The sequence below is a fragment of the Coccomyxa subellipsoidea genome, assembly GCF_000258705.1.
Source record: "Coccomyxa subellipsoidea C-169, whole genome shotgun sequence".
NCBI lineage: Eukaryota > Viridiplantae > Chlorophyta > Trebouxiophyceae > Coccomyxaceae > Coccomyxa > Coccomyxa subellipsoidea.
In genome coordinates, this window is record NW_005178041.1 from 1,816,180 (window position 1) to 1,841,228 (window position 25,049).

The 25,049-nt window shown below is 52.4% G+C and overlaps 9 protein-coding genes across 9 annotated transcripts; 6 read left to right on the forward strand and 3 right to left on the reverse strand.

Moving 5' to 3' along the window:
• Positions 1 to 192: 192 nt before the first annotated feature.
• On the reverse strand, positions 193 to 1,334 carry COCSUDRAFT_59109 (hypothetical protein; the record flags this gene model as incomplete). The annotated part of the gene is made up of 3 exons (XM_005651073.1): positions 193 to 707; positions 895 to 1,056; positions 1,214 to 1,334. The coding sequence occupies 3 exons, from the start codon at positions 1,332 to 1,334 to the stop codon at positions 193 to 195; spliced, it is 798 nt and encodes a 265-aa protein (XP_005651130.1).
• An 850-nt stretch (positions 1,335 to 2,184) lies between these two features.
• COCSUDRAFT_64564 (ubiquinol-cytochrome c r) lies at positions 2,185 to 3,897 on the reverse strand. The gene is made up of 6 exons (XM_005651074.1): positions 3,696 to 3,897; positions 3,528 to 3,612; positions 3,310 to 3,451; positions 3,004 to 3,207; positions 2,864 to 2,897; positions 2,185 to 2,705 (listed from the first exon to the last, which is right to left on the reverse strand). Exons 1-6 carry the CDS (start codon positions 3,853 to 3,855, stop codon positions 2,542 to 2,544), a joined length of 789 nt encoding a protein of 262 aa, XP_005651131.1. The 5' UTR covers positions 3,856 to 3,897; the 3' UTR covers positions 2,185 to 2,541.
• Positions 3,898 to 4,257: 360 nt separating this feature from the next.
• Positions 4,258 to 6,481, forward strand: COCSUDRAFT_59111 (Zn-dependent exopeptidase; the record flags this gene model as incomplete). Its single annotated transcript, XM_005651075.1, has 7 exons — positions 4,258 to 4,289; positions 4,590 to 4,887; positions 4,975 to 5,091; positions 5,209 to 5,462; positions 5,580 to 5,652; positions 5,774 to 6,067; positions 6,215 to 6,481. The coding sequence occupies 7 exons, from the start codon at positions 4,258 to 4,260 to the stop codon at positions 6,479 to 6,481; spliced, it is 1,335 nt and encodes a 444-aa protein (XP_005651132.1).
• Positions 6,482 to 7,209: 728 nt separating this feature from the next.
• On the reverse strand, positions 7,210 to 9,708 carry COCSUDRAFT_64566 (GDP-mannose transporter, golgi apparatus). The gene is made up of 4 exons (XM_005651076.1): positions 9,415 to 9,708; positions 9,122 to 9,269; positions 8,837 to 9,002; positions 7,210 to 8,606 (listed from the first exon to the last, which is right to left on the reverse strand). The coding sequence occupies exons 1-4, from the start codon at positions 9,593 to 9,595 to the stop codon at positions 8,040 to 8,042; spliced, it is 1,062 nt and encodes a 353-aa protein (XP_005651133.1). The 5' UTR covers positions 9,596 to 9,708; the 3' UTR covers positions 7,210 to 8,039.
• Positions 9,709 to 10,097: 389 nt separating this feature from the next.
• On the forward strand, positions 10,098 to 13,633 carry COCSUDRAFT_59113 (hypothetical protein; the record flags this gene model as incomplete). The annotated part of the gene is made up of 9 exons (XM_005651077.1): positions 10,098 to 10,238; positions 10,539 to 10,768; positions 10,860 to 11,027; positions 11,191 to 11,447; positions 11,586 to 11,884; positions 12,035 to 12,230; positions 12,358 to 12,602; positions 12,746 to 12,985; positions 13,142 to 13,633. 9 exons carry the CDS (start codon positions 10,098 to 10,100, stop codon positions 13,631 to 13,633), a joined length of 2,268 nt encoding a protein of 755 aa, XP_005651134.1.
• A 176-nt stretch (positions 13,634 to 13,809) lies between these two features.
• COCSUDRAFT_32222 (hypothetical protein) lies at positions 13,810 to 14,993 on the forward strand. Its single transcript, XM_005651078.1, has 3 exons — positions 13,810 to 14,374; positions 14,483 to 14,555; positions 14,685 to 14,993. The coding sequence occupies exons 2-3, from the start codon at positions 14,505 to 14,507 to the stop codon at positions 14,937 to 14,939; spliced, it is 306 nt and encodes a 101-aa protein (XP_005651135.1). The 5' UTR covers positions 13,810 to 14,374; positions 14,483 to 14,504; the 3' UTR covers positions 14,940 to 14,993.
• Positions 14,994 to 15,255: 262 nt separating this feature from the next.
• On the forward strand, positions 15,256 to 18,921 carry COCSUDRAFT_39642 (P-loop containing nucleoside triphosphate hydrolase protein; the record flags this gene model as incomplete). The annotated part of the gene is made up of 11 exons (XM_005651079.1): positions 15,256 to 15,258; positions 15,552 to 15,838; positions 16,069 to 16,323; positions 16,464 to 16,639; positions 16,785 to 16,946; positions 17,075 to 17,250; positions 17,419 to 17,562; positions 17,749 to 17,952; positions 18,176 to 18,346; positions 18,534 to 18,611; positions 18,739 to 18,921. The coding sequence occupies 11 exons, from the start codon at positions 15,256 to 15,258 to the stop codon at positions 18,919 to 18,921; spliced, it is 1,839 nt and encodes a 612-aa protein (XP_005651136.1).
• Positions 18,922 to 19,420: 499 nt separating this feature from the next.
• Positions 19,421 to 21,764, forward strand: COCSUDRAFT_32223 (hypothetical protein). The gene is made up of 6 exons (XM_005651080.1): positions 19,421 to 19,707; positions 19,849 to 19,908; positions 20,046 to 20,245; positions 20,389 to 21,007; positions 21,129 to 21,280; positions 21,615 to 21,764. The coding sequence occupies exons 1-4, from the start codon at positions 19,614 to 19,616 to the stop codon at positions 20,458 to 20,460; spliced, it is 426 nt and encodes a 141-aa protein (XP_005651137.1). The 5' UTR covers positions 19,421 to 19,613; the 3' UTR covers positions 20,461 to 21,007; positions 21,129 to 21,280; positions 21,615 to 21,764.
• A 168-nt stretch (positions 21,765 to 21,932) lies between these two features.
• Positions 21,933 to 24,534, forward strand: COCSUDRAFT_64567 (aldolase). The gene is made up of 7 exons (XM_005651081.1): positions 21,933 to 22,279; positions 22,385 to 22,525; positions 22,617 to 22,644; positions 22,769 to 22,931; positions 23,070 to 23,181; positions 23,339 to 23,471; positions 23,707 to 24,534. Exons 1-7 carry the CDS (start codon positions 21,977 to 21,979, stop codon positions 24,033 to 24,035), a joined length of 1,209 nt encoding a protein of 402 aa, XP_005651138.1. The 5' UTR covers positions 21,933 to 21,976; the 3' UTR covers positions 24,036 to 24,534.
• The last annotated feature ends 515 nt before the right edge of the window (positions 24,535 to 25,049 follow it).

Here is a 25,049-nt window from a genome sequence, read left to right on the forward strand (position 1 = left end):
TGTACAGCTGCAATTCAATGTGGAACTCCCCGTTTCTGTTCATATGGTGCACCAGGAACTGAGCTAGCTCATAAATTTGTCGAGACATGCCCTTGGCAAGATTTGCACTTCTTTAATCGTCTTGATTGTGTGTAGGGTCCAGCTCTCTTACGACCCACAAAGAGTCTCCTATAGTACAGCTTTTTCTGGCCCTCACACAGGGTTGTGGGGCCGATTCTGCATTGCCATTTCAGTGTCCTTGAGGTCCAGATACCGGCGCTGCCGCCTCTTGCTGTACGCCCACCCAATGCTGGCCACGATCCCAATCAGCCCCAAAAGCGCGACCGTGGGCCACAGCCAGTGCGTCGCCGGCGTCGTGCTGTTGCCCACATAGCCAGTGGGACTGCTCGGCCCCACAAAGATGAGCGAGCCGTCCGCCGACACAAACGCCACCGGAGCCGGCGGCGCAAAAGTCTGCTCAGCCTTGAGCTGCATCGCGTTGTCATCCGCTGATACATTCCACAGGATATCTGAAGGGGCTGAGGCGTTGGTGGGCAGAGGCCTGTCCACCTGGGTGAAAGTACCCCCCGCCACCGTCAGATTGCTGTGCAGGGGTTCTGGGCCTGCTGCCACCGCTCCCGGTGTGACTGCACTCGCCACTCCCACCACCTTGCGCTCCTCTGGCGGGAGCAGGTCATACACAGAGATGAGCCCCGGCGCCGGCGCACCTGCCCACCCACAGAAATATCAGTAAAACACTGCTCGCATGCTCGACGACCCATCACAAATGTCAAGAGCTGTTTAAATTTGTGCATGGCATATACGTCCTTGTAAATACCCCCAACGGTGCACACACAATGCCTCTTTTATGTGCATCAGTGAGGCCTAGCTGATTGCAGAAGTATTGGTGCGCACCAGCGCTGGGGCCTGGTGCTGGCGCTATGGGCGGTGGTGAGGCGCGCAGGCGTGCGGCAAGATGGTGCTCAAAGGTCTGCTCTTTCACGACCTCTGATATTTTGAGTGCTGGTGGGGGCGGTGAGGGGAACACATCCCCGAATTCATCCACCAGTGACTGGCCTGCAAGTGTGCAAAAGAGGAATCAGGATTGCTTTCACAGGTCTCCTACAGCACCAAGTACAGCACAGTATGAATCCTAGATCTCGATGCTTCAACAAGTATTTCCTGCACGCCCACATGTGCACATTTCATGCAGGGTCTGTGGCGCGTCCGATACCTGAGACGCTGCAAGCCACAAGAAGCGCCAGGAGGGCGTAAAAGCGCTTGTGCCGTGGCTTCATAATACCAGTTGATGTGTACTTGAGCTCTATGGGACCGTACGCCTGGTTTCCTCTCATCAATCGAGACCAGGTCCGACTGACGCTCATCTAGCTAGGACACTCATTGTATCTAGCTGAGAAGCTGGACCTCACTTGGCAAACCCTCAGGCCACAACGCGGATGTACAAACTATTTTTTCACGATCGCATCATCTGCAGAGGTTCAGGGAGCAACAAGGATGCATGAGGACTGATCGTTGGACAGAGACAAGGCACTCGTGCGGTTCAAAAGAAGTGCTTTTGAAGGCAGTGAATAAAGCTTGCGCCCACTCAGTACTAATTGTACTCGAGTTTTGTTTCACAAGCTTTGACGAGGCCGACTCCTGATATCGCTTAGCCAGTAGGGGAAGTTGTAGGCCTTGGAAACAAAAATTCTCGTGATGTCAACAGTCTTGGGCGTTCCCTCCTCTCCCTAGCAGGCTCCTCTGAAGCAGCATATCAAGATGTGCATATTTTGATTTCATGCAGCTACCACCCCACACCTGGCTCCATTTCGCGCATGATCTGCAGACCTCACTACCCAAGGATGCATGCCTGTGACCAGCCGCTGCCACAGTGACCAGCAGCGGCTGCGCATATGCATCATCTGCATGTGCACCGCAAATCCCGCATGGGCCATCCTGATTTATGACCAAAGCCACTCTCATAGCAATCCAATAACTGATTCAGGCTGTGAACCATGGCAGTGCTATCATGCAGGGACACATAGATCTAATCTTTCAATCAGCAGATTATTATTTATGACGTCATATTTCATTTCTTGCCATCGGCGGAGCCATGAGGGCTGCCAAAGGCCACTGGCAGCTACTGCTAGTGGCTGGCAGCGCTGGCATTAGTGAAAATGATCGTTGCACATATTGCAACAGGCTCTACACGAGTTGCATTACAAGTCAATCGTTGAGTCTAAAAAATCCCACCATTGGAGGTTCTCCTTCCTTGCAGGACAAAACTTACAAGAGGGCTCCCAGACATGAAACCCCAAACTGATTTTTAAGCCTTAGTCCTAAAATGCTTGAATGCATCCACAAGACAGCAGAAGCCTTGCGTTACCGGAAAGTAAACTAGTTGCATTGAGAAGGGCCAATGTGTATCCCTGTCCAACACACATCACCCTTCCAGGATACAGGATCTCGTACGGTAGTAGGCACATCATGCAATGATCAGGAGTGTCAAGCTGTCACGGATGGTTGACCATCTTACGGCCGGACACTGCCAGATGAACAGCCCTAACCAACCAGCAACATCTCCTCCGACAGGAACTTGTACTCTGGAACCTCCAGGTTGAGGGGCGCAGGCCCCTTGCGCACGCGGCCGGACCCGTCATAGTGGCTGCCGTGGCACGGGCAGAACCAGCCATGGTAGTCGCCAGCGTTGGGCAGAGGCACACAGCCTGCATCAACACATGGCAGCTAAGAAGTCAACTCCATCTTAAACCATCCTTCAAAATAGAGGACGCCACTGTCCAACAATCATGTGGCACTGACAGCAACTCCTGTTATGCACAGCAGCATTACATCAGCCAGAAGCGAGATGGAAGATGGCACTCACCCAGATGTGTGCACACTCCCACAAGCACGAGCCACTGCACCCAGCACAGCAACATTCTGTCAGTCCATAAGCGCAAAGTCTAACCAGATAGACAGGTAATGCCAGAGCCATCACAAAAGGCAAGTGGAGCATCTCCGCACCTCAGGGTTCTGTGTGCGCTCTGAGTCTGTTTGCGGGTCCCTCAGCTCCTTGACATTCACTTGGTTGGCCAGGTCAATATCTTCCTCAGTCCTCCGCTTGATGAAGACTGGCTTGCCGCGCCACTTGACGGTTATTGTCTGCCCTGGCTCTATCTTTGTCAGGTCCACCTCCAGAGAAGCCATGGCCAGCACGTCCTTGGAAGCCTGATGACACCAGAAACGTTGCATAAGACCAGAATCACAATCTGGGCTGTCTGTAACTGAACCAAGATCATTGCATAACATTCATTCTCACAAAGCACCCACCGACATAGACAGGATAAACTTCAGCACAGCCAGGCGCAGGGCTGACGCGTAGATGAACCGGCCGCCAGTGAGCACAAAGTACGTGAATGCACGTTTGCTGGGATCTCCAAGCGGAAATCGCTCGTGAGAGCTCTCATCATACCTGCAAGACCAGGGACTGTCAGCACTTTTCTTGACCTAGACTGCTCCCTACTAAAGACGTACTGTGCGACACGTACATGATCTCGGCGGTTGGATTTTTTAACGCATGAATGGTAGGTGGAAGTCCAGTGGGGGTGGGGGCCAGCTCGCTTGTTGCAAAACCTGCAAATATACACAGATGAACTTCAGCGTGTTGCCTTTCTCATGGAAAGCTCTTGCAATTCTGCGTGGACATTCTGCCTCACCCCTGCACGGAATGCTTGCTGCGCTGACGTTACTGCGGTTCTGATCATCTTCGTGGAGGCAAAGTACTCCAGTAGGCTTGACACTCGCAACACTCAGGGGAGCAAGGCCATTCTGCCACAGCCGCCCTGCCAGGCTCTGTCCGGCTCTCCGCAGTGCCATCTGGGTACAATCGTCACTTCAAACGAATTGAAGTGGTCTTTGATGACTGCATTCGCTTGTATTGACGAGCAGACCGTCGTGTCTTTGTCATCGATAAAGCGGCGTTCTTACCCAGTTTCCAAGGAGCGGCAAGAGTTCGGTTCTTGGGACATTGGTATCAGGAATTTACTCCCAGATATCAATCCAAAGAAGCTCTTGTTCCGGAGTGTCGTGATCCCGATTCCACGAAACTGCTTGCAAGTGTCAATTTTGATCAGAATGATGGACTTGGTGTGGTGATCTTGTGCAAAGCTGTGGGATGGGCGACCTCCAACGCCTCAGAAGGCCATGAAGCAATCTAAAATGAGATTTTTGTATTTGGTGCACTGCCTTGTGCTTGTATGGCAGTGGAACGTGACCGTGATGGCAGCTCCAGAGCCTCCAAGCCAGGTCAGGTGGGACTTATATCACAAAAGCGACGCCATTCTTGATTTCTTCAAGAAAACAGCCTTAAAGCTGCCAACACGTGTGAGGTGTGAGCTCCTGGTGTCTGCTCTCCCACAGTGTAAACACCTATGACACGCTTATCCGAGTCAGGGATCACTTTTGGATAAACAGCCCAGCAGCAATTAATGCGAAGTCATCACCAAGCCAAAGACTGTAATTTTGTGCAATTGTCACTGGGCGTGAATATATTGGTGATGATCACATCATGTCTGTGAACAAACTGTCTTAGCCTTGCAAATTTTGCCCAGGTATGAAAATCTGCCAGATCCGGAGACAGATGCCAGCCTACCAGTCGTCACCATCACCGATTTTGCATCGGGGGAGGCTGGCAAGGAGGTCATACTTCTGGTGGCCGGGGAGCACGCAAGGGAGCTCATCACCTCGGAAATCGTCTTCTGGCTGGGCAAGCTCCTGTCTGGCAAGGATGACGAGCTGGCCGATTGGACAGCAATCCAGACTGCCACAGCTCAGGCATGGAAACGCGGGTGGGCTAAGGGAACCTTGAAGGAATGGGCGGAGGAGCTACTGGGGAAGGTCATCTTCAAGGTAGGGCAGGGACCTCTCATTGGGACTGCCGGTGCCTCCAAACCCCAAATGTTAATGGTTTAGTGACATTGAGCATGCCTGCCGCAGATCATCCCCATAGAAAACATACAAGGACGGAAAGCTGTGGAGGGTGGAGACTTGTGCTTGCGCAAGACGACGGCGGGTGTGGACTTGAATAGAAACTGGGAGTACGCCTGGATCAAGGTCGGTCGCCTCGATGTGGCAATGCGATTCACTCGCATTCTTTTGACATCTTGTCCCTTGTCCACTGCTTGAAATACTGTCGGAAAATGAAAGGACACCATGATCGCTATGTCATAGGGAGAGGAGGGCAGTGATGAGTATGGGGGGCCCAAACCCTTCAGTGAGCCTGAGGCACGCATCGTGAAGCTCATCGCAGAATCGACAAGGCCACAGGCCTTTGTGAATCTGCACTCTGGGGAGTATGCGGTCTATGTGCCATGGGACAGCAAGAAGGGCTTGGCTCCTGACTTACCCACCGACATCAATGATGTACTGGAGAACCTGGATGCATATTGTCAATGCATGCACGGCGCAGCTGGCGATGTGGCAGGGTATGGCCCTCTCAATTGCTCTCTCTCTTTCGCAGATCCTTTCATCTGAAGCTCTTGTCTGATGCCAGAGTGGCTTGCGGCTGTTGTCAGGTCGAAGGTGTTGTGAGCTTCTTGCAGGTACCTGGCTTTTGGTAGCAGCATGGACTACATGTATGAGAAGCTGCATGTGAAGTACCCCCTCACGGTTGAGGTGCATGTCCTCTCAAACCCAGATACGTGTCCTCGAATGTAATTTTGGGCGAGCTTGGCACGGCTCTTCATTTAAGATCCGACCCCCCCATTGGTTCTCATGTACCAAGTGCATGTGACAGGTCTATGGTCCAGATGGGCTGGGGAAGACTGCAATGGGAGGCCACCCCAGGCGAAAGCTCCAGGCAGCTGGTAATAGCACAGCTGCCAAGCTGTTGGGTGCAGCTGCTGATGGAAAGGACAGCAACGCAGGCGATGCTGGCAGCAGAGCAATGCTCCCAGGAAAACTGGCAGGCGGTCACAGGAATGAGAGCGCTCTGGTAGAGCGGAGGCGAGCGCAGGAGTCGGGCAGTGCTGGAGTCACTTTGGCAACCAACCAGCAGCAGCAAGCGTTCCGCGTGCATGCAGGGATGCAGGTGAGGGTAGCGTCCTGCTTTGCCAGGTTTTTCCTGTTTGGAAGGAGCATTGTGAAGGCATCAGGTTGAGCTCACAGAAAGAATGTGTGTTTCAAGGTATATCTGTGATGAGGATGCTGATGTTTGTTGTGTGGTCTGGTGTGGCAGGGGCAGCAGGGGACGAGCAGCGAGGCGGCGGCGGCTGCGGGGGCTGACGGCGCGGACGCGGCGTCGCTGGGGCGGTGCCTGAGGGACTACAATCCGATGGAGACGGAGGAGTATGAGAAGGTGGTGGCCACCTGGCTGGCCTCCCTGCTGGTGCTGGCCGACCACCTGGCGCAACACCCGGCCGCCACCTCAGCCGCGGCCGACGCCGAGCAGGGGCAGCTCCCCCTGCCGCCCACGCCCCCCTCCAAGCAGGAGCTCGCAGCGTGAGTGGCCTCCTCATCGTGTTGAAATTCAGCTTCATGATCTGCACGGCACGAAAGCATTCAGATCTGTGCGCGTCGTGGCGGAGGGACTTTTCATGCCGAGGTGAGGTGCTGAGATACTGAGGTAGTGTCTCTGTGGGTGCAGGACAGGCAGGCTTGGCGAAGAACAGCCGTCCGACTTCAGCCAAAGTAAGTATGTCAAAGGCTTGTTTGCACTGTGTTTGATTGTAATATTGCTCGCTCAGATCTGTCCATTCATGTTCCTGGTGCGGTACATGCCAATTAGCTTACTCTAATAATGGCCTGTGTGTATGTTCTGCAGTGGCAGCTGGACCTCCTGGCAAGAAAGCCAAGGCGAGCTTGCCCTGGCTTCCCACTAGCTACTCGCTTCCTGCAATACAGGAGACAGTTCTAGAGCACACAGCAACAAATCCCACGCAGAAGGTGCTCATGGGCAGTGTTCTGTTTTGCGCTGTAGCCGCAATATACTGCCTGTGGGCTAAGATGGGCAAGCCAGTCCCCTGGAACTCATCTCAGAGCCCCAGCAGAAGGCGGTCTGAGGCACGTGCAAAAGGGAGGGCATTCCGGCAATGATTTTGACTACCTAAATGAGTGTTGCTGCTTTTCAGTTTGATGTGAACGTTAAAATTGATGGATTTAGCCTGTACAAGCGCTCTTATTCGTGCATGCACCTTTCCGGCTTTGCCATCCGAGCGAGAGCTCCCAGAATCAGTCAGTAGCACTCTTTTTTAGCTTAGACTTTTGAGCAACAGTGTGCTGCTCACAGTACCTGAGCTAAAATGTTGCCAACTTCTTGAGTGACACCCACAACTTATCTTTGGAAGCACAACTATTACTATTCCAACCCTGCAGGGTGAAATTTAACAATAATACCGCAAGATTTTAGCCCACGGGAATCCCATGGTCCGTGACGGGACCATGCAGGCGCCGGGCCGTTGTGCATTTATCTTATCTTGCAGCAGAGAGAACATCCACATCTGCACTTTTCGCCTAAATCAGTCGAGGCTACAAGCCGGCACGTCATCTTGGGGTCAGCAGGCGCCAGTTCAGATGATTTTCTCAGATCTGCACGTTGCGCCCTTAATCACAGATCAGAGCTGCAGTAGAATTAAGTCCTCACAAGAAGATCCACATCATCTTAAAGACTCATACGAAAGTATCAAGACCCAAATGGTCGCGAGGCCAGTATGAGTGTGGAACGAACACAAGCCCAATAGGGCAGACACAAGAAGATGTATTGTAACTACTCATCGCTCCTGCGTGCGCACAAGCTCTGCAACACGAGATACCGCATTAAATCACGACCTTGCCATCCAACCCGCTGACTGTATTGGAAGCAAGACTATGCACTAGACACTACCTTTGTTACATGCATTTCAAGCACCCTCCCACCCCTGCTCAACATCCTGCTTCTGTTCAAAGAGAGTTCCGGTCTGGACGCTGCTGCCAGAGAGCTAGCATCCCCCCAAACAGCTGCTATGGCAGTTCCAATCAAATTTCTATTGTAGCAGTGCAGCCCGGGGCAGCGCATGCTCTCCCGCCTACTTGTTGATGGGCACCGACTTGGCCTTGACAAAGACAATGCCGGCAATGAGGCCGACAAGGATGCTGGCCAGGTTCTCCAGGTTCCAGGGCACATCGAAGGCGACCAGGCCGATGAGCGCGACCGGGATCTTGTTCAGCGAGCCCACCAGGCTGTAGGATGTGGCCGTGGTGGTCGACAGGAACCACAGCGAGGCAAAGCTGATCCCGAAAGCCACCAGCGCGCTCGAGCAGGCCGCCATGATGAACATGGGGTTGCGCAGCGCCGGGTCGTACATGACAGTGTCCAGCTCGCCGTACCACCACATGAGCATGCCGATGAGCGGCAGCGAGAGCACGTTGTTGTAGAAGACCATGGAGAACTCGTCCAGGCGCGTCTTGTTGACGGTGAGGCTTACGACGCGGTCCATGACCCCACGCAGGTACAGCGAGTAGGAGGCCGTGAACAGGCAGTTGACCAGCTGCCACAGGTAGCCCTCCAGGTCGAAGGCCAGATCCGTAATGGAGCCGCAAACGGCCGATGCGCACATCAGCGCCAGCGACGCCCACACCCCTCCCCCATACACCTGCGCAGCATTTTGCCGCCGTGTCAAGCACAGAAACCTCACATGCTGCAGCAGTGTTCTTGTTGGGACAGACAGCATAAGGGTGCCTGTGAAATGTGTTGGTGTTGAAAGGTGAGCAACATCTGAGCCAATACACCAAACAGAGCTCAACCTCACACCAACAGAACTCAACCTCTGACAAGATGCATGTTTGATGGCATGAAGGTAGTGATGTCTGTCGGATGGCGCACCTTTCCATACATTGTGTAGTCGCCCAGGATCGTGAAAAGATTGGTCAGGTTTTTAAGAACGGTGGCCATGGGGACTCCCAGATTCTTTAGCGCAAAAAATGACGTCCAGATCATTCCCACAAAAATGACATTCACAGGAAGCCACAGCTGCACGATCTTGATGTTCCTGCACAGAAACACAAGGTTTAATGCGACCGAATGCATATTACTATGGTAAATGCTTGTGAACCTGATAACACGACAGGAAAAGAAGCACATTTATAGGTTGGCTAATCATGATCTCACCAGGGCTCCAGGCGTATGAAATTGAGTGCACTGCAGACTTTGACAAGTATGCAGCACACTAGGCACTGGAAGAAGAGCAGAGCCGTTGGCCCGTGAAAATCAAAGCTGCTCAATGCTGCCTTGTTCAGCAAGACCATGCTCGCAGACGCTGCAGACCACAGTACTGTCAGTTGGATTGCTTGACCCATTAAAACCCGCTTCCAGACTCTCTCAGGATGGCTTGATGATCAATTGGGGCTTTCGATGAGAATTTCAACATTTCAGAAGACGTGATCGCGCGGATCCAATCTTACCTACGCAGTAGGCGCCTCCAGCAACCAGCTGCACTGGTAATCCACATATTTGGTGATGAGACTCTTGTAACGGCTCTGGTTTAGGAGGAGTGTCCTTTGGATTCGGCAACAATGATTCGAGATCTAATGTTCCTGAATGCTTCCTTGGGGACACCTGCTGCGATTTCCTAAAAAAATTCATTGGCTCTGCCCGGGCGTCCTAGATCAGCCACCACTGTGCAGCCAAAGCGCGACTGTGCTGTGGGCTGAGCTACATTGAAGCACGGCACATCAATTCAGGTCATTGCATTATTGGCGTGTTTGCATCGAGGCGCTGGCAGAATTTATGGAACATGGCGCGTTTCTGTGTGGCTTCCTGTTCCCCTTTAAACATGGGGTTGATGACAGATCTAAGAAACCCTGCATGATCTGGCCATTGTTTTTGGCAGCGGCGATGACCATATCACACAAACTTTACTATTCTGTTCGAATATTGACATCTGACCGTGACAACCATGGATAATACCTCTGCACATGGCGTCACCGCCACTGCAGCAGTTGCAGCACCTTTATTGCAGCCCCAGACGTCCTCAGGGCAGGCAGAGGCGTCTTTGGCAGCTCTTCCTATTCACGAGCCTTCTGAAATGTCCGCAAATGTCCCATTACCTCCATCGACGGATGCCACTCAAAGCTTTGCAGCCTCTATGGAAGGGCCTGTGGACACACCTCCTGAGCAGCAGAAGGATCCGGTGTTAGAGGCTTTCGAGGTGCAATATGCAGCTGTGAAAGGAGATCCAAGGGACTTCAATAAGCTGGTTGGCCTGATCAGTGCAGCTGAGAAGCTGGTAAGCTCTATGAAATTTGTTGATCACCTTGTGTCTTCCGCTTCTTTCTGTCTGCAGTTTGGCATTTTTAAGGTGTAGGCAAAAGACCCAGGTGAACGCAGGATTCTGAAAGCTGTCACCTGGCAAGCTGCCGTGCGATGTCTTTCCTTGCAGTCTGACCAGCCTCTGCGCTCTTGAGCACACTCCATAGCACTGTGAGGGTTGTGCAATTTGCAAGCTTAGTCTCCGTTACATTGGTTCATTGCAAGAAATGCGCTTAGCAATTTTGCGGACATTGAATGTGTCACACTCTGTGTGCAGGGCGATATTGCAAAGCTTCGAGAGGTGTATGATGCATTCTTTGCAGAGTACCCTCTGTGCTTTGGGTATTGGAAGAAGTTTGCTGATGCCGAGAACCGTCACGGATCCCCAGAGGCAGCCCTGGGTGTCTATGAGCGGGGAGTGGCTGCCATACCTTACAGTGTTGATCTGTGGGGGCATTATGCATCCTTCAAGCAGACAATTGGGGCCAGCTCAGAGGATGTCCAGAGGTGCGTGTGCTGGAACCCTGTGTTGGATGATTTGTTGCACCCCGATCGTATTTCTGCACATCACAGATTCTAAAATTTGCCGCTTCTGCAGTGTCTTTGAACGCGGCTTGCAATTCGTGGGCACCGACTATGCTGCTTATGGGCTGTGGTCAAAGTACATCAATTACACTGCTGGCAATGGAGGCTCGAAAGCAGCGGCACTGATCTACCGCCGTGCCTTGGGGCAGCCCTTGAAGGAGCTTGACAAATGTTTCAACAGGTGTGGACTGCTGTTGTCATTCCCAACTTCAGCTTATAGCAGAAGTGACTGCTGTGTATTGGCTTCCCCACTGAAGCTCTGTTTTTGCTCATGAATGAACAAGATAAATGCAACTGGCATGTCATTTACCAGCCTAACCGCGTGTCCCATTCTTGCGGCACAGCTTGACGGATTTTGTCAGCCAGCTCACGGTGGATCAAGTGGTGCCTGACGAGGAGAGGGCTGCGCTGGAGGCACAAGTGAAGTCCATGCAAGAAGCTGCTTTTGCTGCCCAACAGAAGGCCGCTGAGGAGGCAGAGACTGCTGCTTGCAATGCTGCACAGGAGGCAGCGGAGCATGCAGCAGCGGCAGCCACTGTTCCTGCGGCTCCAATGGAGATGCCCTCGGCTCCGATGGCCCTTGATGGACCATCCACTCCAGGTTGGCTATTCTTGCTCCACTGTCTCTGTGCTCCCAGTGGATTGGCTGATATCCATTGTTGCACCATCTGTAGCGAGGAAGTATGTCCTGGCGCCTTGGCACATGATAGGGAGTCTGAGTGCTTCACTGTGGCTGCAGGGACAGAGAGGAAAGCCTCAGCAGAGGAGATGCCTGCTGCAGCGCCGCAGACGCCCCCTCCCACAGCGTCTGGCGCCCCTCAGGATGCAGCCGCCGACGCCGACGGCGCCATCACACCTCCACCAGCATCTGCCCCTGCAGCTGCCCCAGCCGGCAGCGCTGCAGACCAAACCACTGGAGCGCCAGAGGGTGGTGCAGAGTCAGCAGCATCAGCTGAAGAGCTGATATTGCTGGACACAAATGTGACAGACGAGGATGTGAAGGAGGCTTGGCTGGCGGGCTGCCAGGCCATTTACGAGGTGCGCCCAGCATTCTGTTCAATTGTCAGCTTGTCTGTATGTTAGCAGGTTCACATGAGCTGGCAATTGCCCTGAACTTCTGGTGCTCTTTCATTTGAGAAATGGTCTCTGGTTGCAAGCACCGTTCACAGGCGCAATGTGTGTCTTTAGGCAAGCAAGGAAGAGGTGGGAAGGCGAAAGGTCTTTGAGGACGCAATCAAGCGCCCCTACTTCCATGTGAAGGCTCTGGATGGAGCACAGCTGGCAGCCTGGTCACGGTTGCTGGACTATGCTGAGGAGCGCGGGGATAACTCTGTCACCACCCACCTGTACGAGCGCTGCCTCGTTGCTTGCGCCCAGTACCATGGTAAGATATTTCTTGTATGCAGTAAAATCACCTGTTGCCCTGAGTCCTTTGAGATGACAAGTACTTGGTAGCGCTGTGGACATGGTGCCGGGGGGTGACCGGTCGCTAAATGGCTGTGTGTGCGCAGATTTCTGGGCGAGGTACATTCGCTTTCTGGAGCCGAGGGAGCCAGAGGCAGCCAAGGATGCCATGCTGCGCGCGCAGGGCATCCACTGCAAGGCCCAGCCGGAGATGCAGCTGCTGGCTGCGCGCTTCCTCGAGCGCCACGGCGACATTGCCGCCGCCCGTGCTGCTTACGAGCTCGTGCTGTCCAAGCTGGCCCCTGGCCTTGTCAGCGCTGTACTGGCATGTGCAAACTTCGAGCGCCGCCAGGTGTGCCACTGTGGCACGACCTTGTACTTACATTATACGTATTACCTGCCCTTGCCAGGTACAGACGGACCCTAGTTTGGCTTCCAGCAACATGTTGAACCCTGACAGGGACATGAGAAGCAATGTGATTGGGTGCTGCGCAGGGCGTCAAGGCGGCTGCGTGCAGGATCTTCGATGATGCCGTGGCCGCTGCTGCCGAGAAGGGCCCGCAGGGCGAGAAGACATATGCCTTCCTGGTGGTGTCGCACGCGCACTTCCTGATGCAATCCTACAAAGACATCGATGCAGCCCGGGCCGCCTTTGCAGCCGCGTTACAGAAAGCGCCAGGCAGCATCACCTTGTGGGAGGGAGCAATACACCTAGAAGAGTCTGTTGATGCACCGGTGCGGACCTGTGTAGCCCTTAATTTCTTGTGTGAGGTGTCAATGCTTCTGTTCTATGTCATCTGCTGCATTTCTGGCTTAAGATCTCTGTTCTGGCCCATCCAGTCGGTCTCTGTGCAGTGAATGACGTGCTTGCTGTGTATGACATTTCTGCAGGGTGAGGAGAAGGCGCGCAAGGCTTTGGCACTGTACGCAAAGGCGGCCGGCAGTGACACAGTGCTGTCGGAAGCAGAGCGCGAGGACTTCAGTGCGCGCGCGGCAGCGGCTGCAGACCTCTTGGGCACAGCTCAGATGGTGGAGATGGCAGAGCGGCTGCACTGCGCGCGCTTCAGGCCGACAGAGAGGCTGACACGGCCGGTGTCCAGCGCTTCACGGCCCAGCAGCGGCCAGAAGCGGCCGGCCGACGCCAGTGCAGCCGGAGCATCGCCAGCCAACAAGCAAGCGCGCCCCGCGGAGCATCCTGCTGCATCCTATGCGCCTGCCGCTGCAGAAGCCACAGCAGCTTCTGCTGCCGCCCCTGCCGCCGTTCCTGCTGCAGCGCCTGCCGCGGCGCCTGCTTACTACGGGCAGGCGGCTTATGGCTACCCAGGATACTACGCCCAGTACCCCCAGCAGGCCTACCCTACATACACCTACCCCCAGTACTGACTGTGACTGAGCGATGAACATGGGACCACTTTTGGCGTGTGTTGGAGTAAACGACAAGTGCGATGGTTGGGGTAACGAATGCGTGTTACACATTGCTGTGGTGACTGTAGTGTCTTTGATGAATGCATCGCGACCTGCTTTTCTGACACCTGGACTTGGATAGAGCTGGCAGTATTGCTCACAATACTGATGTTTACTTGCTTTAATTCTTCACATTGTAATTAGAGTGCCTCCCCTGGTGAGCTGGGGATCAGCACCAAGTCTGGGACATTAAGCTGCTACATGTCTGCATTATGGCAGCCTGCTGAGCTGAGCGCTGGCTACCGCAATAAATTGCATTACCGCATTCGCGCATTATTGCTGCCTGCAATGCACCTTGCACTGTACAGGTCTACATATGGCCACTACCGTTGCAAAGGGCACCATGATGGCTAGCGCTAGTCATAGCACCCCTACTTGTGAGAGGTTTGATGCGTTTATCAGGTGTAGTGATATATCAATGCCTCATTCATTAAAGTTGCACCAAGTCTCAGTCCTGGTCCTGATGCTTATCCAGGTGCCAGCATCTCACGTACAAATTGTATTTGCAGGACTACTGCCGCTCAAGCTACCATCATGGTAGTACCATGCCGCATGGTACTACCATGCGGCATGTGCTGTAATCAGCACTGCTTGACAGCCGCATGCATTGTGGGTATTTAGGTCAAAAATCCGTGCATCGTCCGCCTCTCTCCCAGTCCCCTGTAACAGGAGTAAAATGAGTTCAGAATATAGATGGAAAAGGAAGAAAGCAAGGACATGGCAGGGCACGCGCATTGCGTTTGCAGGCCGTCTAGGGAGTTCACCCACCATATCTGGTAGGCTCTGCTCCATGATAGACACCTTTCGGGCCTCCTATCTCGCCATCTGCTGCCAAATCCTCCTGTAGTGCATAGCTGTAAAGTTCAGGATTCTTGCAAGAAAAACCCTGGACTTTACACAGGCATCCCTGCAAGGACGTCATGATGATGTTCCATGCCTCTGATTGTATGCACTGGTAAGGCATACTTGCCTCCTTGTGGTCTCCGGCTTCATCACTCGCCTTGTCCTTGTCCTTCTGGCTGAGGAGCTCGAGCAGATCGGTCTCGGTCTTATGCTGAAGGTGGGACAGAAAAGCATCTGGAGCTATAGACGAAGAACTTTCTTTTTGACCATCACTTTTTGCAGTAGAGGTAGTAGCTGCATCATTGGAAGACATGCGGTGCTGGGTTTGCAGCGACAACGATGCATACCAACCAATACTAGGAAGTATGCTTCTGCTTACTAGGGCTGAGATCGCACTTCTTGTGACGAAGCTCATTTTGATCAAGGAAATGTTCTTAAAAACAGAACTGTAGCGATCAAACGCGAAACGGGAAGCGCACGCCATCGTGGCAATGCCAGCATGCATGCCTCGTGCCTAATGGCTACTTGTATTACCTACGTGGCAGTGACTAACCTCATGGCAGCGCTTCTTCCTGTTTGTGGCGCAGCAGTTGTTTGGTGCGCCACAAGATCGGTGAAAATGTCCATATCGAATGTTTCACAAAGCTAAATTGAATAATTAGTCTCCGCCGAGCAAAATTCAGCTGGGGAAGAAAAAGATGGTGCGCCCACAATGAGTACAAACAGCAACATTGTTTTCAAAGCCATGCGACGTCTGTCGTTTATTAATCTGTTTATATAAAATGATTTGACATACCCATCCATCTACAAGGACTTGTATTGGTAGATTAAATGGTGGTAGCTGGGCGGCAGCAGTTGATAGCAACGTCTTAATCGTGCAGAGTGGACATCGTGAAGTATTGAAACATCGGGCAAGGTGTAGGAAACTTTGTTGGGGACAAGGACTACAGTAAGTGCTCTGTAGGGGTATTGACACACTGTGTTTCTGGTGCAGGTGAGTGAAGCAAAGAAGAAGAGGGCGGCGTTGAAGAAGGCAAAGACACCCGGAGCCACTGCAGCAAAGGCAGATGCGGGCAGTCCCAATGAGAACAGCAGTCCCAGCAATGGCGTGCAAGAGATCACCAAGGGTGTGGAGGACGTGGGTATCTCCAACGACCGCACCTGCACAAGCGTGCTGACCTCACACCCGCAGTCGCGCGACATCCACCTGGAGAGCCTGACCCTGCTGTTCCACGGACACGAGCTTATCGCAGACGGCAACCTGGAGCTCAACTTTGGCAGGTGGGCACAGCTACAAAAGCGCTGCTGCACGTGCACCTCAGGCATGCATGTCAGGATGACCACCATCATATAAATTCTCAATCTTGGAGGTTGCCTGCTCCCAAGGGCATGTCATGGTGATGTGTCATACCGCTCATGTACGGCAGTGGAGATACACTTGTGATAGGGGCCTGTAGCTTATTAGGACCAGCAGATGTGGGCAGTGACATGGTGTATTCTTGCTGCTGCAGGCGGTATGCGCTCGTGGGGCCAAACGGCAGCGGCAAGTCGACGCTGCTGAAGGCCCTGGGCAACAGGGAGGTGCCCATCCCAGAGCACATCGACATCTACTTCCTGGACAGGGAGATTCCCGCCACAGACATGACCGCGCTGGAGGCTGTCATGAGCGTGGACTCGGAGCGGCAGAGGCTGGAGAAGGAGGCAGAGAGCCTGCTGGGGGAGGAGAGCGAGGAGGCCCAGGCTCGATTGGAAGATCTCTATGAGCGGTGGGGCTCCTATCTACACTGCACACAGTGTGCACGAGTGCTCCTGAGGCAGAGGATTACTACCAGAACGTTCACACTGCCAGCTCTGCGCTGCACAATGTGACTGGTCATGATATAAGGGACGTGACAATGGACTGCAGGTTGGATAGCCTGGATGCTTCCACAACAGAAGCGCGAGCGGCGCGGCTGTTGCACGGGCTCGGCTTCACAAAGACAATGCAGCAGAAACGCACGCGAGATTTCTCCGGAGGATGGCGGATGCGGATTGCGCTGGCCAGGGCGCTCTTTGTTGACCCCACCTTCCTCATCTTGGACGGTATGCTTCTGCTTAAAAGACGTGCTGCCTGGTATGACTGTTTCGCAAGAATGAGGGCATTTGGCTTTTAAATACTCTCTGCTAAATCAGTCCTGTGTTCAGGCAAGGGTGCATTCATGAGGAATTCATCTTGTGCATTTTGCAGAGCCGACCAATCACCTGGACTTGGAAGCTTGTGTCTGGCTGGAGGAGACCATGAAGCACTTCAAAAGGATCTTGCTCCTTGTCAGCCACTCCCAGGATTTTATGAACAACGTGTGCACAAACATCATCCGCTTGCATCAAAAGAAGCTACATGCATATGGAGGTAAGGGCTTTCAACCTTACTCTCTGTGTGTGCACTCGCTGCCATAGCAATTTTTTAAACCTTGCTGGCCTTCTCATCAGTAATCGTTGAAGTTCAGAAGGCTGATCTCTTTTGCATGCTGCTTACAGGCAATTACGACACCTACTTGAACACAAGAGCGGAATTGGAGGATGCACAGATGAAGAAGCACAAGTGGGAGCAGGACCAAATATCCCACATGAAGGAGTACATAGCACGCTTCGGTCATGGCAGCGCCAAATTGGCACGGCAAGCGCAGAGTAAAGAGAAGACGCTTGAGAAGATGGTGAGATACTGCTGCCTGCCCTCCTTGTGCACCCCCACATGTTTTGTTGCAAGCAGCTGGTGTGAAACAGCTTAGTCATATGTCATACCACATATGCACTCCATGATGCAGCGGCATCTGTTGGTGAGTGTGTGCTCCATTCACTCGTGTGGCTCTGGCGGTGTGCAGGTCAGGAGCGGCTTGACAGAGGCCGTGAAGCAGGACCATGTGGTCAAGCTGCACTTCACAGATGTGGGGAAGCTTCCGCCGCCCGTACTCCAGTTCATCAATGTCACATTCGGATACTCGCCTGACCGGGTCCTCTACAGTGATGTGCGCACATGCACCCACCTGCCACATTGCAACGCCTGCACTGTTTTATTGCAGCCATTCAGGGCCATGTCTTCAAAAGGTTTCCTTGATTACCTCCAGCAGCAAGCAAGTTTCCTGAAGGGTCTTCTAGCCGCTCGTAGCAAGTAAGCGCCATAAATTTTTGAAGGTCATCTGGATTCCCCACAGGTGGACTTGGGGGTGGATTTGGACAGCAGGGTGGCCATCGTGGGGCCGAATGGTGCTGGCAAGTCGACGCTGCTTAAGCTGATGACTGGAACGCTGGAGCCGCTGGATGGCATGGTCAAGCGCCACAACCACCTCAAGATCGGCGTTTACCACCAGCACCTCACAGAGCTGCTCGACCCCAAGCTCACACCCCTCGAATACATGGTGCGCCGCCTCTCTCTATGTAGAACCCAACACAAGATACCAGAGTAGGAGGGGTGGTGGCCTCTGGGTCCTCCCTTCTCTTACTTTGCTGCAAGAGCACTGCAGGACAGTGATCTGGGATGCAATTTGGTGTTGAGTGCAAAGGCTGGCTGGGACATGTGATGTGCACAGACTGTGTGAAGTGGAGGCTCTGTTGAGCTTTGTGTGCATGGTGTTGTCGCAGCTGAAGGAGTTTCCCGAGGGCACAACACTGGAGGGCATGCGGAAGGCGGTGGGCCGCTTTGGGATCACGGGCAAGGCGCAGACGCAGCCCATCCTGCAGCTCAGCGACGGCCTGCGCAGCCGACTCGTCTTCGCATGGCTGGCCTACAAGACGCCCCACATCCTGGCCCTGGTGCTCCCTTCCCCCTTCCCAAGCGTCAGGCTCTTCTTCTCCGATGGTTAAGTAGCCTGCAGCACTGATCTTGTTCTCGGATGGGTGCCTTCAGAGCATCAAGTGGGTGGACACGAAAGATGCTCAGGACCGTTCGACTTTTCAGGAATGTCGATGTTGAGCTGAAGCGTGGTGTGTTGATGTCCAGGATGAGCCCACCAACAACCTGGACATGGAGACGATTGACTCCCTGGCGCGAGCCATCAACAACTGGGACGGTGGCATGGTGAGCACCTGCAACGAGACTCACTCCTTGCTTCAGCATGCTGCGCAATGCTATGATGCAGGCAATCTATGTAAGTCCCCACCTGGGCGCTGCTTCCTTGCGCTGAGTGACTCTATTTCGGCTGCAGGTCCTGGTCAGTCATGACTTCCGGCTCATTAGTCAGGTGGCTCAGGAGATCTGGGTTGTGGGGGACAACACGGTCACCAAGTGGCAGGGAACCATTGAAGAGTACAAGGAGCATCTCAAGGCGACGCATGAGGCGCTTAATGAAGGCAAAAATGAAGTCAAGAAGGAGATGACTGAGCGATGAGGCTGTCTTTGAGAGTGAATGCCGCACCGTGCGATGTGACATTATTTCTCATTCATTTATTGCATTCTTTTGTAAGAATATTGGGGTCACAAAATACTAGCATTTGGGGTGCAAAGATCAGGTGATACTCATCGATATATATATATAAAAACTTCATAACTTAAAGTAGGTCCAATTTCGCACCAATCTCTGGCCATGGCGACCGGTAAGATTTTAATATCTATATCGTGTGCACAATATCATGTGATTGCTGCAGCTGCAGCGCTGAATGCATTGCTGGCCATCCCGTGAAGTCTGGGTTTTGTGTTGCCTGCATTACTGCAGACATGAAGCAAAGTATCATTCATGTTTATGTCAAATAACACCACCCTGACTTGATTACCATTTGACCTGTTCAAAGTGTAGCATGTGAACAGATGGGTACCCACGTGGCGCTGATGTGTTGCCCTTCCAAAGATCTCCTTGTGCTCAGTATTTCTGATACATGACATCTTGGTGAATTGACTCTCTTTCATACATCGGTTGTGCAGATGCAACTTCAAAAGCTTTGAGAGCTGGAACAAACAAACGTCAAGGAGTCCTCACAGTCGTAAATCCTACATATCACGATGACATCTATGGGGGGCACCTGAACGTCGGATACCAACCATTCAACATCCATAATCCAGAATTCTTATTCGATCTTCAATTTGATGGAAGACCCACGGACCTTGCATTGGTTGCCGTGCTCCATCGGTTATACTGGGGTGGCCAAAGTTGGCGCATACTTTTTGCCAGCCCCAACAGGTGGATCTTTCATTGCAGACTTTACGTCTCGAACGATTTTGAGAGAGTGTGAAGGGTCATTGACACCTTCTCTTCCCCATCTGTTTTTGAATTAATACCAACTCAGGCTTTGAGGTTCCTCAACCTCTCTTCCATATCCAGGTGCATCTGTGGACGGAAAGGCGATCCAAGAGGCGTACTTTAGGGGACGGCAGCTGAAAGGTTGATCACCACAGCATGCTCCAATATGACCATTTACAGAGGAGTCTTGCACCTATCCAAGACGAGACAGCCCCTAGAAAGAAAAGCAGAATCACATGACATTACATCACTCTAAATCGCAACATCATTGGGTGCAGGGACAAGATTAGAGCTGCCAAGTGGGTTCAGCGGGCAAATCTTGAGGCGCACTGCTGAACAGCAGGCAGACCCAAGCACCCATGCCCAATGGTCGTCAGACATGGCTTTCAAGGACTTTGTCTATTGGAAACATGGCCTGGATCCCATACGCACGGACGGTGCACAGCGTCGCCTTGACTTTCTCACAATCTCGGGACAGGTATGGTGCTGTCAAGGGATAGAATTTATGCAATGGAGAATTACATTGATAGGTCGTTGATAGGCACAATGTCTCCCCGATCAGCATCTTGCAAGCTTGCAGTCTTCAATCCCACTGCAATAAAAAAATTGCTTGTCTTGCAGCTGCATGCGCCCGTGACCGCAGAGGACATTCAGCAGGAATTGGAGAATCCGACTTTTCAGAAGACAGGATAAGGACAATTACGGCCCACAGGTTGCTACACATGTGAACAGAGTCAATTTTGGGAACACTGACTGTTGTTGCATGGCCAAGCCACGCTTGCACCTGTTGATCTTGCTGGTGAAATGTTGATCCTGCACAGCTGCAGCATGCTGTTGACCAAACAATGTACTGTGTCATTGAACATTATTACCTTCTTACGGCCTTTCTATCATTTGCTATTTGTAAGTATCTGCTCAATTTGTTGCGTTGCTAAATGATCTGCCAGTCAAGAATGTTTCAATACTCTCAAGCCTTATGCCTTCAGGCACCAACATGCCCAGCTATATATCAAGATCGGGTGCAAAGCTTCTTCAGATTATCTCTCTCGGTCCTGGTTGACTCCAGCTCACTGCGGAGCGTCCACATGCGCTGCTTCAGAGACGCCACTGCATCAGTCTGTCCCGTTCCCAAAGACCCCAACGACATCTTGAAGCCCTTGCGCTCCTTTTCCAACTTATGCTCTGCTTCCTCCCTCGCACGAATTGCAGCAACCAAGTCCCTCTGCAGCTCTGCTACCTGGGCATTGGACAAATGTCATACTCATACCATGCTCTCCCATGGAGTCCATGAGGTCACTTCTGCAGCATTGCATGGTATTGCAACAGGGAACGAAAATCTAACAGAAGGCGGTGCATGCCTGTTTCTCGTGCTGTGTGCGCATCTGGTCCATAGTGGCTTTGCTCTCCTTCTTCTCGATGCTGAGCCCCTGCTGCAACCTGCCTATCTGGTCCTCAGCAGCTTTTTTGGTTGCAGTCATGTCCCGTTCACTCTGAAGCGCCTTTGCATGCAGTTCTGCAGTGAGAGAGCTGTTCAACTTTCTTAGCCTGTCTGCCTTGATGCCATTTTCTGCTGCTGCCTTCACTGACACTGCCAGCTCCTGGCGTGCAACAGCAAGGTCTTGTACTGCCTGATCCAGTGTGCTCAGCATCTTGGAATTATCTGCGCAGCTGTCCTGAAACTTGCTAACAAAGGCAAGCAATTCACGCTGTTCTTGTTTGCCTCTGTCGCAATCTTCTTGCAACTTGTTGCAGAGCAATTGCAGCTGCTTGTGCCTCTTCTCTAGATCATCACAATGAGCCTTCTCGTGCAGGAGGATGCGGTGTAGAGCTGACGTGCTTGGCCCTACCATGCGAATTCTGCAGCTGGAGGCTTTATGAGGATGATGTCCAAGGTCGAAACTATGTTCGAATCTAAAACTACATTGATGAGCCTGTTCAATCCTTACCCTTCTCTTACAATGAGGAAGATTTTTACAGAGTAATGCACAGGATCATCGTTGAGGAATGGAATAAGAAGGGAGAACTCTTTCGAGCATGCATGCATCTTTGCAAACCCTCCCACAGAAATATATTGATCACCTTTTGAATCTCTAAACCCTATGCGGCGTCAGCAAGGAGGGCCCAAGATTGATCCCCATCGAGTCCTTTCCCAATCAACAGGGTCAATCGGATTTCAGAACAGCTTGGATAGATCTAGAAAGAATTTGCAATGGCATCTCTACAACTCCAATGTTCAATGCTTTCCTTGACACCCAGAGTACCTCAAGTTAGCAGAGTCGAAGTGCGCAGTAGAAAGAAAGTAGTTTGTGCAGTCCAAAAGATCGACTATCGTCCCCCTTCATCTAGGACTGCCGCTACAGAGTTGGACTACCTGGAAAATTGGAGCACAGTAGTACCAGATACCTTACTATTGCAGGATATTGAGAAAATTGAAGCTCCCAAAGCAGCGACGGTGTCCAGTGCTGTTCTTGGAGGCATCTTAAGGAATCCTGCTGGACTACAGGAGTACAAGGTGCAGGCACTATGTTTGACAAGAGCTCGTAGCCAGATCATGGTATAGAATGCACCCTGCTTATCCCGTCACGTACCTGGCATGAGCTCGGGTCTGTACCTGCAGATTGCCATCGCTAATGCGATCAACTACGACGTCTGCCAAGCAAAGACGGGTGCAGCGAAGCTGGCCTGTGAAATTGACAAGGCGACTGTGAACATTGGGGCTTTGTTTTCTAGACAAGTCGAAGGGCGAGTCTCCACAGAGGTATGCGTGCATCTTCGCACTGTTTAGTTCTAAGTATCAAAGATGAATCCCTGGGTGAGTGATGCGCTCAAAGAGGCCAATGCACATGCAGGTAGACCCAAGGCTGGCCTACGACACAGGTACAGTTGCCCTGTCTGGCCTCATGTGCTTTAATTTCAATTTGATTGCACTGCATGACTACAATTGCACGAACGCTTCATGTGATCCACATTGGAGTCAACGGGTGTTGATTCATTTCTGCAGAAGCAATCATGACCAGAGCACAGGGTCTCCTGAAGAATTATGAGGAGATGGGCATCTCGCGTGACCGCATCCTGTTGCGGGTACCTGGCACATTTGAGGGCATCCAGGCTGCGAAGGAGCTTGAAGCGCAAGGCATCCAAACCCATATCATCCTCGTCTACAGGTTTGTGGCCAAACCCCATAGTCAAACCTATCAACCCCACGCATTAGGATATTCAATCCACCCCAAGATCCTTGCAAAGTATTGTCTGAGCAAGTACATGGGGCACGACACTGATGTGTATCTGTTTGCTTGGGGCAGCTTTGTGCAGGCCACGGCCGCTGCACAGGCTGGTGTGAGCGTGATCCAGCCAAACATCGGCCGCGTGGACGACTGGTTTCACAAGTACCCGGGTGTCATCCGTGACCCGAAGGTGGCAGCCCATAATTCACCTGGCAGATTCGGACCAATCTAGCCTCCTTGTTGAATGCATTCCTCGATTTGCTGCACCTTACATTAATGCATGCGCATGCTGTGATGGTGCTGGCTGCAGTGCCCTGTCAGTGAAGCAGCATTATTGTGCACTCCAGGGCCCACGGGAGGACAGCGGCTTCCTCAGTGATGTGAACCCTGGCGTGCGCATGGCCGCGCGCATGTACAACTACTGCCAGAAGTACCACCCGAAGACAAAGGTCATGGTGTCTGGGTTGAGGAAGGCCAAAGGTGCGATTCTTACCCATGAAAGCTGCTGCTTCAATTTCCTTTCGATCAAGACGGAATGCATGACCCATACAAGGCAGTGCGAGAACCCAGTAGGGGAGAAAGGGCTGCCTCAAGGTTATGCACAATGCATATATTATACTTTGTTCTCAACAAGATGCCTGCAACATAGCCAGTCATGTGAGCAGTGCTGTGATGACGTGAAGTAAGGTGTGACGCGGAGGGGTTGTGCGCGCAGATGCGTTGGCGCTGGCAGGCGTGGACTATCTGGTGGTGGGCCCCAAGGTGCTGGCAACGTTGTCGGAGACGCCCACGCTGCAGGGCTACAACGACGGCCTCACCACGCTGCCGGGGGATGACGAGTACTACTCCCCTCGCCTGTCGCCTGAGGCAGCCAAGGAGGCCGACTTTGAGGAGTTTGAGCTGGAGCCGGTGACAAAGCAGATCTTCGAGGAAGGCCTTGGGCTGGCTGGAGTGTCGCTGCTGAAGCAGGGGGTGCAGGGCCTCGTGGATGACATCGAGCGCCTGGAGCCCTTCTTCAAGAACCTGTCTGTCGGCCAGGAGTGACCGCCGGGACTGAAGTGCGTCCCTGTCAGCACTTTGAGGGCAAATTCCCACATTCTTTTTCATTGCCAGTGTTGAGCTTCAGCAGGCCTCTGGCAGTCTATCTAGCGATCGCTTGAGTATGCTTCTCTGTGTAGAGACACCCACATCATTGTGTTAGAACTATCTTAGGACGAGGCTGTCGAGACACCGGGCAAGAACTCTTGTACTTGACTATTGCGCCGAGTACACTAAGAAAAGGTCTAGGCAAGAAAATTGGACTTCATAATAGTGGCAGAGAGATTATGTTGCTGTCCTATTTTAGCACAGGTCTTGCACTGCTCAGAATTGCGTAATTGTAGTGAACTTATTGGGAGCCCCGGTCATGGGTCCTTTTCGTTTATAAACATGCAAGATTGTGATGAGATATTTCTGAAACGTATGGCTTACATCTGTTTGCCTTTGACGGCTGTCACAATGCCACTAACATATGAACTCACACAGTGTAACACGCACTCTCCTCACACTCAATACCAGCTCCGCGATCATGCACCAGGCTGCTTAACATCTGCTCCGTAGATTGTTGCAACAGCTCACACTTCTGCTTTGCCTCTTTGTTCTTTGGCTCCAGCCTGAGGACAGTCTCATAATCTTCCAAAGCCTGGCTTTCCAGGTGCAGCAGCTCCCTGCATTAATGCAGCCCAGAAGTCTTCAAAGCAATGACAGAAAAGTGTTGATAGTATTGGAGTCATTGCCATGCGGCAGTGTGGGGTAAGAAAATCTGCTGCAAGACGAGAGCATACCGGGCAGATGCTCGGCGAAGCAGAGCTTTGACATTGTTAGGTTCCAGCAGCAAGGCAGCGTCACAGTCTGCTTGCGCCTCAGACATCTGGCCCAGCTTAATATGGGCCATTGCTCTGTTGTTGAAAGCCGACGCCAGCGTGCTGTCCATTTCAATGGCCTTTGTGTAAAGGTCAATCGCCTGCAATTGCAAGAACCTGTGAATATCTTGGCATTGCTAGGCGGCTGGGTGTTGAT

Bases quoted from the DNA above. Each gene is read 5' to 3' on its own strand.
- COCSUDRAFT_64567 (XM_005651081.1), top strand. From the start codon at position 21,977: ATGGCATCTCTACAACTCCAATGTTCAATGCTTTCCTTGACACCCAGA. The intron at 22,932-23,069 runs GTTTGTGGCCAA...TGCTTGGGGCAG, and splicing joins CATATCATCCTCGTCTACAG to CTTTGTGCAGGCCACGGCCG. The intron at 23,182-23,338 runs GTGGCAGCCCAT...TGTGCACTCCAG, and splicing joins GTGTCATCCGTGACCCGAAG to GGCCCACGGGAGGACAGCGG.
- COCSUDRAFT_64564 (XM_005651074.1), bottom strand. From the start codon at position 3,855: ATGGCACTGCGGAGAGCCGGACAGAGCCTGGCAGGGCGGCTGTGGCAG. The intron at 3,613-3,695 runs GTGAGGCAGAAT...GTATATTTGCAG, and splicing joins AGCAAGCATTCCGTGCAGGG to GTTTTGCAACAAGCGAGCTG. The intron at 3,208-3,309 runs GTGGGTGCTTTG...TGGTGTCATCAG, and splicing joins AGTTTATCCTGTCTATGTCG to GCTTCCAAGGACGTGCTGGC.
- COCSUDRAFT_64566 (XM_005651076.1), bottom strand. From the start codon at position 9,595: ATGAATTTTTTTAGGAAATCGCAGCAGGTGTCCCCAAGGAAGCATTCA. The intron at 9,270-9,414 runs GTAAGATTGGAT...TGTGGTCTGCAG, and splicing joins TGGAGGCGCCTACTGCGTAG to CGTCTGCGAGCATGGTCTTG. The intron at 8,607-8,836 runs GTGCGCCATCCG...AATGCTGCGCAG, and splicing joins ACTACACAATGTATGGAAAG to GTGTATGGGGGAGGGGTGTG.
- COCSUDRAFT_32223 (XM_005651080.1), top strand. From the start codon at position 19,614: ATGGAAGACCCACGGACCTTGCATTGGTTGCCGTGCTCCATCGGTTAT. The intron at 19,708-19,848 runs GTGGATCTTTCA...TTCCATATCCAG, and splicing joins CTTTTTGCCAGCCCCAACAG to GTGCATCTGTGGACGGAAAG. The intron at 19,909-20,045 runs GTTGATCACCAC...CATTGGGTGCAG, and splicing joins TAGGGGACGGCAGCTGAAAG to GGACAAGATTAGAGCTGCCA.
- COCSUDRAFT_32222 (XM_005651078.1), top strand. From the start codon at position 14,505: ATGATAGACACCTTTCGGGCCTCCTATCTCGCCATCTGCTGCCAAATC. The intron at 14,556-14,684 runs CTGTAGTGCATA...AGGCATACTTGC, and splicing joins CCATCTGCTGCCAAATCCTC to CTCCTTGTGGTCTCCGGCTT.